The sequence below is a fragment of the Coenobita brevimanus genome, chromosome 20 (assembly GCF_032717465.1).
Source record: "Coenobita brevimanus isolate Jiangsu-jjx chromosome 20, ASM3271746v2, whole genome shotgun sequence".
In the NCBI taxonomy this organism is placed as follows: Eukaryota; Metazoa; Arthropoda; class Malacostraca; order Decapoda; family Coenobitidae; genus Coenobita; species Coenobita brevimanus.
In genome coordinates this window covers 19,902,477-19,916,822 of record NC_136973.1, presented here as the reverse complement: position 1 = coordinate 19,916,822, position 14,346 = coordinate 19,902,477, and the positions used below count along the sequence as shown (strand labels likewise).

The 14,346-nt window shown below is 43.3% G+C and overlaps 1 protein-coding gene across 1 annotated transcript; it reads right to left on the bottom strand.

The window, feature by feature from the left end:
* Positions 1-2,551: 2,551 nt before the first annotated feature.
* LOC145391924 (uncharacterized) lies at positions 2,552-6,949 on the bottom strand. Its single transcript, XM_080266415.1, has one exon. The coding sequence runs from the start codon at positions 6,947-6,949 to the stop codon at positions 2,552-2,554; it is 4,398 nt and encodes a 1,465-aa protein (XP_080122541.1).
* Between the last annotated feature and the right edge of the window lie 7,397 nt (positions 6,950-14,346).

Sequence of the window (14,346 nt, the reverse complement as noted above, 5' to 3'; positions counted from 1 at the left end):
AGGAGACAATACATTCACTTAAAAAGCCAGTAAACTAAAAAATAAGTAAATCTCACTTAAATGAACAAAAAAGCACATTGTGACTGATTATTAAGTCTTTCCTTGTCGCCACTGTGAATGTTTAAAAATAGACAATGTGTAAATAAATAGATAAATATATTTATTGCTCATAAATTATTTCGGCTCGTAGTCAGTTTGGCTACTAAAAATTTATTTGGCCCATAAAGCTGAAACCTTAGGAGCCAAAAGGCTCGCAACCATCGGCAGTTAGCAAGAGCCCTGGTATGGGATATGGGCAGGAAATCTGACACAATTTAGTGATAAATTACTGGTGATGGGTGGGAAAATAATAATCAGCATTACACAATAATTCCAACCTGCAGTCCACTGGGTTCACATTTCACATCAACAACAACAACAACAACAACAACAACAACAACTACTACTACTACTACTACTACTACTACTACTACTACCACCACCACTACTACTAAACCATCCAGTATTAAATCTATATATGGCGTGGGTCAGTGCACGGAAAACATTTTGTATTTTTTACGGGCCATAAATTGAGGAAAGAATCCCCCCCCCCACCTGTAACGCTCTCTCTCTCTCTCTCTCTCTCTCTCTCTCTCTCTGACACCCCATCTCCCCTTATCGCACGTGTCTTCCCCCCTTATTTCTCTCTCTCAGACAATCCATCTCCCATTATTATACCCGATCCCCTTAATTCTCTCTCTCTCTCTCTCTCTCTCTCACACACACACACACAAACACACACACACACACACACACACACACACACACGCACACGCACACGCACGCACGCAATCCCATTTCCCCTTTGTCATATGTACCCTCCTCACTCACACACACACACACACACACACACACACACACACACACACACAAATCCCATCCTATCTCCCCTTCTGTTTACCTTGCCTCTCCTGCATAAGGTGTAGGAGGTAAACTTTTAACACAGTGTACAGGTCTAAGCAGTGTGGGGTAGTTATATACCGTATCAATAATATGTAATACTAAAGATGTCACTGCAATATAATTATTTGGCCTCAAAAATATATATATATTTTTTTGTATAAAATCTGTAAGTGTTGATGTCTTCCCATATGCTGGTGTTATTATTTTGCAGCCACCATGAGTAGTGACAACTTTAGTGCTACATTATACACTAATACATACTGTACATTATACAGTGATACAGAACAATGGTATAACTGATTAAGAATACCAGCATCATATATGGCTGTACTCCAAACAGTACTTAGCACAAGAACAGAAGACCGAAAGAAATTTGGACCAAGTTAAGGTAAAAAGGGTATAGACAGGCAACTGAAACAAGAGTTTAACAATGTACATACAAGTGTTTATTTTTACAAAATAACATTCATTTACTATATATATATGGTACATGGCTATACTCTCTTCACCTAAACTTGGCCCAATGTTCATAATTTTGTAGATGAAATTCATGTTGTTCAGTGCCAGAAACATCATTTTCACAGCACTTCCTCCTGACTAGCATAATATTCTAGGTAATCTCTAGTTACAAGTACTGTACAGTGATAATGGAAAAGATGCTAATTTTAAGCCAAGTTAGATTACGAAACTGTATAGTAATATTAGTTGTGCACTGTCACGTAGCTTTAGTTCTGAGCAGACACCGGCTGATCCCGAACAAGGTGCGTAACAGAACCCACAAAACAAATTTAGTATCAAATCAATGGTTAGGAATCCTTGGGTTCCTTTTCCTTCAGGCTACAGTAAAAATCCTCATTACCTAAAACCTGTATTTACTTTCACCAACACTATTTACCACAATAAAGCATGAATCACATTACACACCGAATAAACAACATAACATAGAAATATACAAAGTTCTGCTATATGGGTCAGCAGATAATATCACTCACAAATACAGATAAATATATATATATTGATGTAAAACCACAACCCGGCTCCGCCGACCACCGACCAGCCCTCGTCACCCTCTCCCTTCACAGTCCAAGGTAGTTCTGCTCATTCCCGCTTCACCAGCTCCCACTACAAATCTGTTTAGAATTCGAATGAGTCCGAACCCTCAAGCCCTGGATCCACAACCCTTGTCAACATCGCAAGTGTGCTGCAGCATGGTCCAGTCGTTCGGTCTTTGTCCCAACAGCATTCCGAGATCGCTAGTGAAGGTGGTGACATTACATGCAAAGATCAGGCACTTGTAGGTGGTCGGGTGAGCCGTGCCGTGTCATAGCCACGCACGTAACACCTCCCTCCTTAAAAGAAAAAAAAAGTATTAACTTTTTTTTTTTTTTTTTTTTTTACCAAAACCCATAGATCCTATTATTTCACGGTACATTCTTATATACTTGTTATATACTTCGTCACCAGGAAACTAAGCACACACATTATCTTAGGAGAGGTACTGGGCAACATTAGGTGGTCAACTGAAGAGGAAATCTTTACATTGATAACAATAATATTGATACCTATATATTATTAGTTATTTACAATCTGTTTTCAATCATTATCTGACCTATCCTCTGGACAAAACATCAGCCAGGATATTTTCTTTTCCTTTTATGTGGTTAATATCCAAATTGTACTTTTGCATTTCTAAACTCCATCTTAAAATCCTTTGGTTCTTCCCACTCATCTTTGCTATGAAAGTTAAAGGATTATGGTCAGTATAGATCTTCACAGGTTCTCGAGCAGGATATAAGTAGACTTCAAAGTGTCTCAGGGCTAGCATCAGAGCTAATGCCTCTTTCTCTATTGTAGAATAATTTTTCTGGTGCTTATTGAATTTCTTAGAGAAATAACACACTGGGTGATCAACACCCCTGCTGTCTGTCTGACATAACACTGCTCCTGCACCAGCATCACTGGCATCAACATAAAGTATAAATCCCTTATCAAAATCAAGAGAGTTAAGAATGGGTGAGGATACCAGCATAGCTTTGATTGTCTTGAATGAATTTTCACAAGATTCTGACCAAATGAACTTTACATTTTTCCTTAATAAATCAGTTAATGGAGCAACTACATCTGAAAAATTCTTAACAAATCTTCTGTAATAACCAGCCATGCCAAGAAACCTCATCACCTCTCTCTTTGATTTTGGTACTGGAAACTTGTCAATGGCATCAATCTTGCAATTTAGAGGAATTACTTGACCTTGACTCACTATATATCCCAGGTAGGTGACCCGCGCATGGGCAAAGTCACTCTTAGCAAGGTTTACCGTTAGGTTTGCTTCCTTGAGCCTCTCAAACAACGCCTGCAGCCTCACCAGGTGATCATCCCAGGTCTCGCTGTAGATTATTATATCATCCAGATAGGCTCTACATCCATCTAACCCCGACGTTAGACCATTAATTAGACGCTGGAAGGTCGCAGGAGCGGTTTTCAAACCAAAAGGCATTACACAATACTGAAAGAGTCCATCTGGAGTCACAAACGCAGATATTTCTCTTGCCCTTTCCGTCAGGGGAATCTGCCAATAGCCCTTCAGCAGGTCCACCTTAGTTACATACCTTGCCTTGCCAACTTGGTCAATACAGTCATCAATACGTGGTATGGGATATGAATCATCTCTAGTCAAAGTACTCACTCTCCTGAAATCCGTGCAGAACCTAATCCCACCATCAGACTTAGGTACCAGTATACATGGTGAACTCCAACCACTTACACTTTGCTCTATAATCCCGAACATGTACTGGACTTCATCCCTTAACTGATTATGCTTAGTAGGATTAATTCTGTACGGATGCTGCTTCACAGGACTATTTGTGCCAACATCAATATCATGATAAATTAAATTTGTGTGACCTGGAACATCAGAAAACAGGCAAGCAAAGTCTGATATTAATGTAGCCAGCTGCTGCTGTTTAGTTAAATCCAAGTGTCCAAGTTTTTCTTGTAGATTATTTAGTATGTCTGAATTAACTAACTTGGAGTGAGGTACATTAGCTAGAGGATCATCTTTCTCATCTCCATCATCAGTCACATCCCTTACATCATGAAGCATGATTACGTCTTTACAGTTTTCAACAGGCTCTTCACCTCTACGTTCTATATATTTCTTTATCTGGTTGATATGACAAAGCCTTGACTCTTTACGTTTATCCGGAGTTATAACAACATAATTGAGATCACTTAGCTTTTTCTCAATCACATAGGGTCCGAAATAGCGTGCCTTCAGTGACTGCCCAGGGACGGGCAGGAAGACTAGTACCTTATCACCAGGTGAAAATGTTCGTGACTGAGCATCTTTGTCGTACCACGTTTTCATCCATCTCTGGGAGTCACAGAGGTTCGCTCTTGCCAGCTCACACATCCTGTTGAGTTTCATGCGAAAGTCCATTACATGTTTTAACACATTAGTTTCAGAATCATCACTTAACCATTTCTCTTTTAACATCTTAAGTGGACCTCTCACTTCATGCCCAAACACCAGCTCAAACGGGCTAAACCCTAGTGTATCCTGCACCGATTCCCTTTCGGCAAACAACAATAATGGAATCATTTCATCCCACTGATCATCCTTCTCATGGCAACAAATTCGCACCATATTCTTTAGCGTTTGGTGGAACCTTTCCAACGCAGCCTGCGACTCTGGGTGATACACACTTGACACACGGTGTTCTATCCCCATCTGTTGCATTGCTGACTGGAACACTCGGGAGAGGAAGTTACTGCCTTGATCAGTCTGTATTACTCTGGGCAGTCCAAACGTGCAAAAGAACTTGGTTAGTGCTTGGACAATTTTGTTGCCACTGATCTTACGTAAGGGGATTGCCTCAGGGTATCGGGTGGAGGAACACATAATAGTGAGGAGATTATTATTACCAGACTTAGTTTTCGGAAGTGGACCAACACAGTCTACAATTACATGGCTAAAAGGTTCAGAAATAGCAGGAATTGGGAACAGAGGTGCAACAGGTATTTTCTGATTGGGTTTTCCCACAACCTGACATTGGTGACACGATTTACAATATTTTGCAACATCTTTCCGTAACCCCGGCCAATAAAAGTGGTTCATTATTTTCCTACATGTCTTGTTAATTCCCATATGACCTGACAACGGTGAGTAATGTGCAAGGCCGAGAACCTGGGACCTGTACGGTGCGGGGACCACAACCTGGTGTATGACATGCCACTCATCTCCTGCAGCCACGTGACGAGGCCTCCACTTACGCATTAGCACGCCACCCTTCTTATAGTACCCCGTAGGGACACCTGACACTTCCTCTTCTGACATAGCTAGTTCAGCAATCTTACGCAGTTCTGCATCACATCTTTGCTGATCTATAAGCCTGCTTTTTTCAACAAGAAAATTACTTAGCTTGGTGTTATCACTGTCAGTCTCGTGATTGAATAATGAGGCTATCTCGTCTCCCTCCACATTTCCATCTAGTCCACATATCTTGGATGGATAAGATGCACACTGACTCACATCGGCTGCCTTATTGGATTCGTGGTCCAGTTGCATGGCCCTCGTGACCGAACAGGCGGGGAACACCTCCGTGGCGTCCGCTTCCTCCGGCTCACCGCTGTTTAGGTCTGGAGTACTTAGAACAGCTACCTTTAGTTTGGAGTTACCAAATACCATATCTATTGCCAAGTCATTTGCCAATATAAATGATACACCTTCCATTGGTAACTTAGGCACCACTGCTACAGTTACATCTGCATCAAGGAATTTACATTCGAGATGAACTTTATATAATGGAGCAGTCATGTGCCCACACTCAATGCCTGCTAAAACAACATTAGCATCAGAAGTCTCCCTAGATAGTGGTATCACACCTTCCAGCAGCAGTGACTGCACCGCCCCTGTATCTCTCAATATAACCACAGGCTTTTTACCATTTTCATCATCACGCAGGGACACACTTCCTTCTGAACAAAATGGCTTAAATTCATCTCTTACATTACCCATCTTACATGTATCCTCTACAAGCATATTGACATCTACTGGAGTTTTTACATCCTTTATACTTTTAATACTGGCAAGAGCTGTTGGAACATCCTTGGACTTTTTATCTTTTAAGAACCAGCAATTATTAACAGTATGACCCATCAACTTACAGTTAAAACATCTTACTGGCTTCCTTTTATCACTAGTAGAGTTATGACTAGGGCTGGCCGTCTCTCTTTTGTCACTTATGAACTCATTCTTACCTGTCAGTGGAGTAGGCTGTGGTTCTACAAAGTTTTCAGTACCTACTACACTATGCATTTTATGGATCAGGGCATAATCCTCTGCCATTCTGGCAGCATCATTCAACACCTTTACCCGGTTTTCATTTATATATACCTTAATTCGGTCAGGTAAGCACCTCTTAAATTCCTCAACGAGTAACATCTGGCACAGCTTTTCATAATCACGACCCACATTCTCACTCTCACACCATCGACCAAACAGACTTTCTTTTTCTCTTGCAAAATCCAAGAAACTTTGATCATCCCTTTTCAGCAGATTTCGAAATTTCAGTCGGTAAGCTTCAGGCACCAATTCATACCCTTTCAACACAGCACTTTTCACTTTCTCATAATCACGGCAGTCATCAACAGACATAGACATGTATATTTCTTGGGCTTTACCAGTTAACACAGACTGGAGTAGCACTGTCCAGTGTTCCTTCTGCCAACCCGAACTAACTGCGACTTTCTCAAAATATCTAAAATAATTATCCACTGCATTTTCCTGAAATGGCGGAACCAATTTCGCATTGCTAGCTATGTTAAAAGGAACCGTGGATGGTGCTGTTGCTCTAAGCTCCAACTCTTTTAATTTAATTTCTCTTTGAACCTCTAGTTCTCTCATACGGTACTGATTCTCTAGTTCTAGTTCCTTTATCCTCACCATATCACCATCATGCTCTATATAATCGAGTGCACCCTTATGGAGCAATTCTTCATCCACCATATACTTTATCAATTCATTCCTAATTTGAAATTTATACCAACTTTTCCTTACACTAAAATCCAGCAATTTTAAGTAAGTCTAACTTCTTCAAATCAATTAAAATCTCCACTGTAGGTGACTGAAGGAATTGCTCAGCATCAAACGTCATTTTGAAAAGTTACTATTACCTTCTTTAAAATTTAAATACACATTAGATCAACACAGAATTAAAACAGTGCAATAAAGTAGCAAAAGGAGCAAAATGATCCCAGACAGGCCCCCAATTTTGTCACGTAGCTTTAGTTCTGAGCAGACACCGGCTGATCCCGAACAAGGTGCGTAACAGAACCCACAAAACAAATTTAGTATCAAATCAATGGTTAGGAATCCTTGGGTTCCTTTTCCTTCAGGCTACAGTAAAAATCCTCATTACCTAAAACCTGTATTTACTTTCACCAACACTATTTACCACAATAAAGCATGAATCACATTACACACCGAATAATAAACATAACATAGAAATATACAAAGTTCTGCTATATGGGTCAGCAGATAATATCACTCACAAATACAGATAAATATATATATATTGATGTAAAACCACAACCCGGCTCCGCCGACCACCGACCAGCCCTCGTCACCCTCTCCCTTCACAGTCCAATTTTTTTTTTTTTTTTTTTTTTTTTTTTAATGGCCATCACCCACTATTTTGGGTATTAGGCCAAACAATCTATTATTCACAACAAAATTTTAAAAAAGTCCAAAATCATTGAAAACAGTCACTCTAAGACACAAAGGCGAACGAGGCAGGAAGAAGGGCACAGGACGTAAACATGGCAGGAAGAAGGGCACAGGATGTAAGTTAAACCGAGCTGGTGGCAGAGGCGGAGTCGGACGTAGAGATAGACTGCACCCCCTGGAGGATATGGTTGAGGATTTTCACCTCGTCAGGGTCCTCGATGGTCTGGAGGGATCCCCGGTGCAGCTCGGTGAAGGAGAGCATAGCCCGCCGGAAATCCCCCTTGGAAAAGTCTTTCTCATCTGGAGTCACAGGGGCAGAGTCCTCATACTCGTGAAGATGGCGATACACGGAGTCCATTTCCGACTCATCAAGGGCGGCAAAGTCTGCCCAGGTGAGGTGATGAACTGGACAAGAAGGCTCCCGATCCACTGGAGCCAGCCCCGTAGGTGGAGCAGACTCCACCCCGTCGTGTACCACGGTAGAAGCAGGGGAGACAAGGGCATCAGAAACAGCAGCCTTAGGTGGGGAAGGCAGAACCGCATCCCCAACCTCCATAGGTACCACGGGTAGTGGCGGCGGGGCAGACTGGCGAGAGACTGAACGTCCGGCCAGCTGGAGCCTTGTAGGTGGAGTTGAGGGCTGCAGCTGCAACACCCTCGGGACCAAGCTGGTGGAGGTCACAGGATGCCCCGAAGGACGACGAGGGGCCCTCCTCCAAGGCCTCTTCCGCACCACAGGTGGGGAGGAGAAAGACTCTGGGATGAGTATGGCAGGAAGCCCATTTGCCTGGAAGTTGGAGGGCAGGCGCTGGGTGAGAACTGCCATATCACCCCCCAAGAAAGCCTTAGCAACCTCCATGGTGACTAGGGTGGAAGCAGAAGAGGCAGAAGCAGAAGCAGCAGAGGGAGACCGAGGCTGACAACGGCGCCGACGACGGGGGAGGGCGTGGTGAGAGCCCCGCACCGCCTGGCCAGCAGGGCCAGTGACGGAGGCAGCCGCAGGACCCTTATCTCCCGCCACCACGACGAACTCCACAACCTCACCAGCCTCAACCGAAGGCACAGGGTGGGAACGGTTGGGGGCCACTATGGACGAACGATGTATAAAAATGTCGTCCCCCGTGTCCCGGCGAGTCAAGAAGCCAAACCCCTTCCGTACGTGGAACCAACGCACCTGGCCCACAACTTTAGCAGCCATATTTCCGGTTCAGCACAGCAGTGTATGAAGCGAGGGTGTGTGTCTCATACTCTTAGCTGCTGGATTCCTCGTCTTCTCAGTTCAGCTGCTGGAGTGAGAATCAGCTATACCTTTGTCCCTGACTGGCTGCAGTCTCAGTCCAAGGTAGTTCTGCTCATTCCCTCTTCACCAGCTCCCACTACAAATCTGTTTAGAATTCGAATGAGTCCGAACCCTCAAGCCCTGGATCCACAACCCTTGTCAACATCGCAAGTGTGCTGCAGCATGGTCCAGTCGTTCGGTCTTTGTCCCAACAGCATTCCGAGATCGCTAGTGAAGGTGGTGACATTACATGCAAAGATCAGGCACTTGTAGGTGGTCGGGTGAGCCGTGCCGTGTCATTGCCACCCACGTAACAACTGAGACAAACTATTATTCTGACATTCTTTGAAGCCTTTGTCGATCTATTTTACAATAACTTATTCAGGCCATCACAAGAAACTAATGGCAAACTGACTGGCTTTTGCAGTGTTGTGTCTGGAAGCAAACATTTTATGCCCCATACTGAATGGCCTCGGTAAATATTCAATGTGAAGTGGTTGAAAGCTGCTTTAATTTTTTGTCAGCACACATCAGTGACTTAGTATGAATTAACTACTTGTAAGAGCTTTAGAAAATTGTCCTGATGCAAAGAGTAACAAAAGTTGACATAATGGAGCATTTAGAAAAAGATCCACTGATCCAGCTCTACTTGTGTCTGTGTCTAAGATACATCCTGAGCATTAACCACAAGTTTGTTCTATTTATATGTATTACAACTCTAACCTGGGATTAAAAAAAAAAAAAAATAGCAATGACAGTCTCCCCCCACATACACAACCTTCAACATAAAAATATCCTGTACATAATCACTTTTGTCCAGTTCAAATAATCTACAACCATTTATATGTACAAAACACACCTACAGTATTTGCATGACCACCTTCTACCTATGGTCAAAAAATAAAACTTCAGCAAAGTGGTGATCTGACGGATGTTGGAATCAGTGAGTTGCGGAGCTTGGACGATAGAAAGAGTGGATTGCTGTAGCCTGGTAGGGAGAGAGAAACTGTGTTACCAGAGTAATAAGCAGAATAACTGCATAGGAAGATATTAGGAAGTTAACTGATGACAATATGGGCCCTAGTGTTATAGTACAGCAGGAAAAACATCATATGGATAAAGATCAATATGATGTTAATATTTCTTACTGTGCTGATAATCATAAATAACTGATCATCAGCTTAATAATAAATATTGCCATCATATTCATCATCTTTATCAATACGATGTCTTTCCTGCTATTGTAGTCCCAGGCTCCTCTGAAGGTGAACCAGTGAACTACAAGCTCTCATCTTGCAGCCAATCCTCTTCCTTTCAGGGGATAACAAGACTGGGTACATGGTTATATCTGTGCCACTGCATGAAGGCATCCTTCAATAGCATCAGGATACAACAAAATCCTACTTAGGCTGTATGCTTTATCTTTCTGTTTTTGGATCCTATCTAACCCGATCTTTTAGTGGAGTTAGGGCAATCCATCCATCCATCACCAAACCCTATGTTGCCCTATGAGGACTGTAGGAACCCAGGGCTAGGCAAGTTGGTCCTGACATTCAAGATGAGTGCCATCCTCACTCATCCCTGAGTGGCATTATGTGAACAATAAACCCTTACCATCTCTTGGATATAAACCTACACAGGCTCAATCTGATCGGAGCGCCTGAATTACCCACTAAACCACCAGGTGCCATAATTTGGTTATATGGTTACCATCTAGCGTAGTAAATGGTTTCCTGGTGTACAGGAAACCATCTGGCTTGTCACAGTGCAGAGTCACCCATAGGCAGAAGGAAGAGGAAAGAATGAAGAAAAGAAAGAGAATAGGAAGGAAGGAAGAGAGGAAAGGGCTGACACCCTTAGCGGCACTACACTGAGTGAACGGATGGTGAGTGCCCCCACCTACCAACAAGTTAGGGTAATAAAGATGTGGGGGGAGAAAGTAGTAATCATCTCAGTCCTATCTATAAAAAAAAAAAAAAAAATGTTGGGTGAGTGGTAGGATTGGGGGGGAGGGGGGATGACAAAAGCCCATATTCTCCTCAGTTAGAAACTCTCTAATATCTTTCCATTACTCCCTACTATCCTCTTGTGTCATTTACATCATTACAATACCTCCATACTCATCATAAATGACACAAATTGACAGTAACCATCCCTATCCAAAAATAACTAGTTAAGGAAAAGGTGCTAGGCAGCTTCCTTGAGAGACATGAAAATGGCCCCAAGAGTTATGCTAATACAACACCAACTACTACTATTTTGTGGCCTATTACATAGGCAGAATATGGCCCTAGGAGTTATGCTAATACAATAATTAATGCTATTTTTTCCCCCTATTACACAGGCAGCTGGAGGTACTCAGTGCCAACGAGGCAACGGTTACCAGCCTCACTTACCTACCCCTCAGATGTAACCCTTACAGTGTCCATCCAGCTGGAGCACCTTAACCCACTAAACCACCAGCCACCATAGCAAATGACATGGCATATGGCAAACAATTTCACTTGTCGCTCAGGGGCACTACATGAGAGAGAGAGAGAGAGAGAGAGAGAGAGAGAGAGAGAGTACATTAAGGAGACAGGGGGATGGAGACAGGATCAAGTAGAGAGGTGGAGGATGGGGCATTACATCAAGTAGAGGGGGGTAGGGACTACAAGTTGAGGGGGGGACTACATCAAGCTGATAGGGGGGGATGGGGAACTACATCAAGCTGATAGGGGGGGATGGGGAACTACATCAAGCTGATAGGGGGGGATGGAGAACTACATCAAGCAGATAGATGGAATGGGGAACTACATCAAGCAGATGGGTGGGATGGGGAACTACATCAAGCAGATAGATGGGATGGGGAACTACATGAAGCAGATAGGTGGGATGGGGAACTACATCAAGCAGATAGATGGGATGGGGAACTACATGAAGCAGATAGGTGGGATGGGGAACTACATCAAGCAGATGGGGGGAACTAAATCAAGGACATGGGGGGGGGACTACATCAAGCAGATGGGGGGGACTACATCAAGCAGATGGGGGGGACTACATCAAGCAGATGGGGGGGGACTACATCAAGCACATGGGGGGGGACTAAATCAAGCACATGGGGAGGATGGGGAACTACATCAAGCAGATAGGGGGGATGGGGAACTACATCAAGCAGATAGGGGGGATGGGGAACTATATCCAGTAGAGGGGGGGGGAGACTAAATCAAGTAGAGAGGAGGGGAAGGAATGGGGACTACATCAAACAGAGGAAAGGGGGTCACTATCAAGTGGGAAGGGAGGGGATGGGGGACAGAGAAAGGTTGACTGCTCCTCCATCTTCCATTATTATTACAGTATTATTATTATCATTATTATTATTATTATTAGTGTGGTAGGTGGGGGCGCTCACCAACCACTCACTCGATGTAGTGCTGCTGTCGGGTGTCTGCCCCTTCCTCTCCTCCAGCCTACTTTTCTTCCATCCTCTTCTGTCTTTCTTTCCTTCATTCTTTCCTCGTCCTTCTACCTGTGGGTAACTTTACACTCCCTCTTCCGTCTTCCTTTCCTTCATTCTTTCCTCTTCCTTCTGCCTGTGGGTGATTCTACACTGAGTGACAAGCCAAATGGTTTCCTGTACACCAGGAAACCATTTACTACGTTGGGTGGTAACCATATAACCAAATTTTGGCGCCTTGTGGTTTAGTGGGTAATTATTGTGCTCCAATCGGATTGAGCCAGTGAAGCTTTATATCCAAGGGATGGTTGGGGTTTATTGCTCATGTAATGCCACTCAGGGGATGAGTGAGGCTGGTCACTCTCATCTTAAATGTCAGGACCAACTGCCTAGCCCCGGGCTCCTATGCTCCTCGTGGTGCAATGTAGGATTGGATGATGGATGGATGGACGGATGGATGGATGGATGGATGGATTATTATTATTATTATTATTATTATTATTATTATTCATCCATTCATCCATCGTCCAATCCTATGTTGCCCCATGAGAAGCGTAGGAGCCTAGGGCTAGGCAAGTTGGTCCTGACATTTAAGATGAGAGTGACCAGCCTCACTCATCCCTCAGTGGCATTACATGAGCAATAAACCCCAACCATCCCTTGGATATAAACCTTCACCGGCTCAATCTGATTGGAGCGCTGTAATTACCTACTAAACCACCAGGCACTAAAATCTGGTTATATGGTTACCACCCAGCATGGTAAATGGTTTCCTGGTGTACAGAAAACCATTTGGCTTGTCACTCAGTGTAGAGTCACCCATAGGCAGATGGAAGAGGTAAGAATGAAAGAAAGACAGAAAAGGGAGTGTAAAGTCACCCGTATGCAGAAGGACGAGGAGAGAATGAAGGAAAGACAGAAGAGGATGGAAGGAATGAAGGATGGAGGAGAGGAAGAGGCAGACACCCGAGAACATCACTACACCGAGTGAGTGGATGGTGAGCATCCCCACCCATTATTATTATTATTATTATTATCATTATTATTATTAGAAAGACAGAAGAGGGAGCGTAGTCACCCATAGGCAGAAGGAAGAGGAAAGAATGAAGGAAAGAAAGACAGAAGAGATGGAAGGAAAGAAGGATGGAGGAGAGGAAGGGGCAGACACCCGAGAGCAACACTACATCCACTCACTTGATGTAGTGCTGCTCTCGGGAGTCTGCTCTTTCCTCTCTTCCGTCCTGCTTTCCTACCTTCCTCTTCTGTCTTTCTTTCCTCGTCCTTCTGCCTACTGGTGGCTTTACGTTCCCTCTTTTGTCTTCCTTCATTCTTTCCTCTTCCTTCTGCCTGTGGGTGACTACACTGAGTGACAAGCCTAATGGTTTCCTGTACACCAGGAAACCATTTACCACGCTGGGTGGTAACCATATAACCAAATTTTGGCGCCTGGTGGTTCAGTGGGTAATTACAGAGCTTCAATTGGATTGAATCGGTGGAGGCTTATATTCAAGGGGTGGTTGGGGTTTATTGCTCACATAATGCCACTCAGGGATGAGTGAGGCTGGTCCCTCTCATCTTGAACGTCAAGACCAACTTGCCTAGCCCCGGGCTCCTACACTCCTCATAGGGCAACGGGGGACTGGATGATGGATGGATGGATTATTATTATTATTAATATTATCATTATTATGAGGGGGTAGGTGGGGGGGACTACACTGAATAGGGGAAGAGACTGACAAAAGAGAGGATGACTGCTCCCCCGTCTGCTACCATTATATTTATTTTATAAGATAAATACAACCACCATTACTACCAGCATTACAACTTTCACAAACAAGACAAATGATATATACAGAAGGAATAAGATCAGTTTTAATCAAGTAGACATAAAAGGTACTTTTTTAAAAATCAAGTGGACACAAAATGTATTTTACTAAAATAAAAACTGTTAACTTCATTACA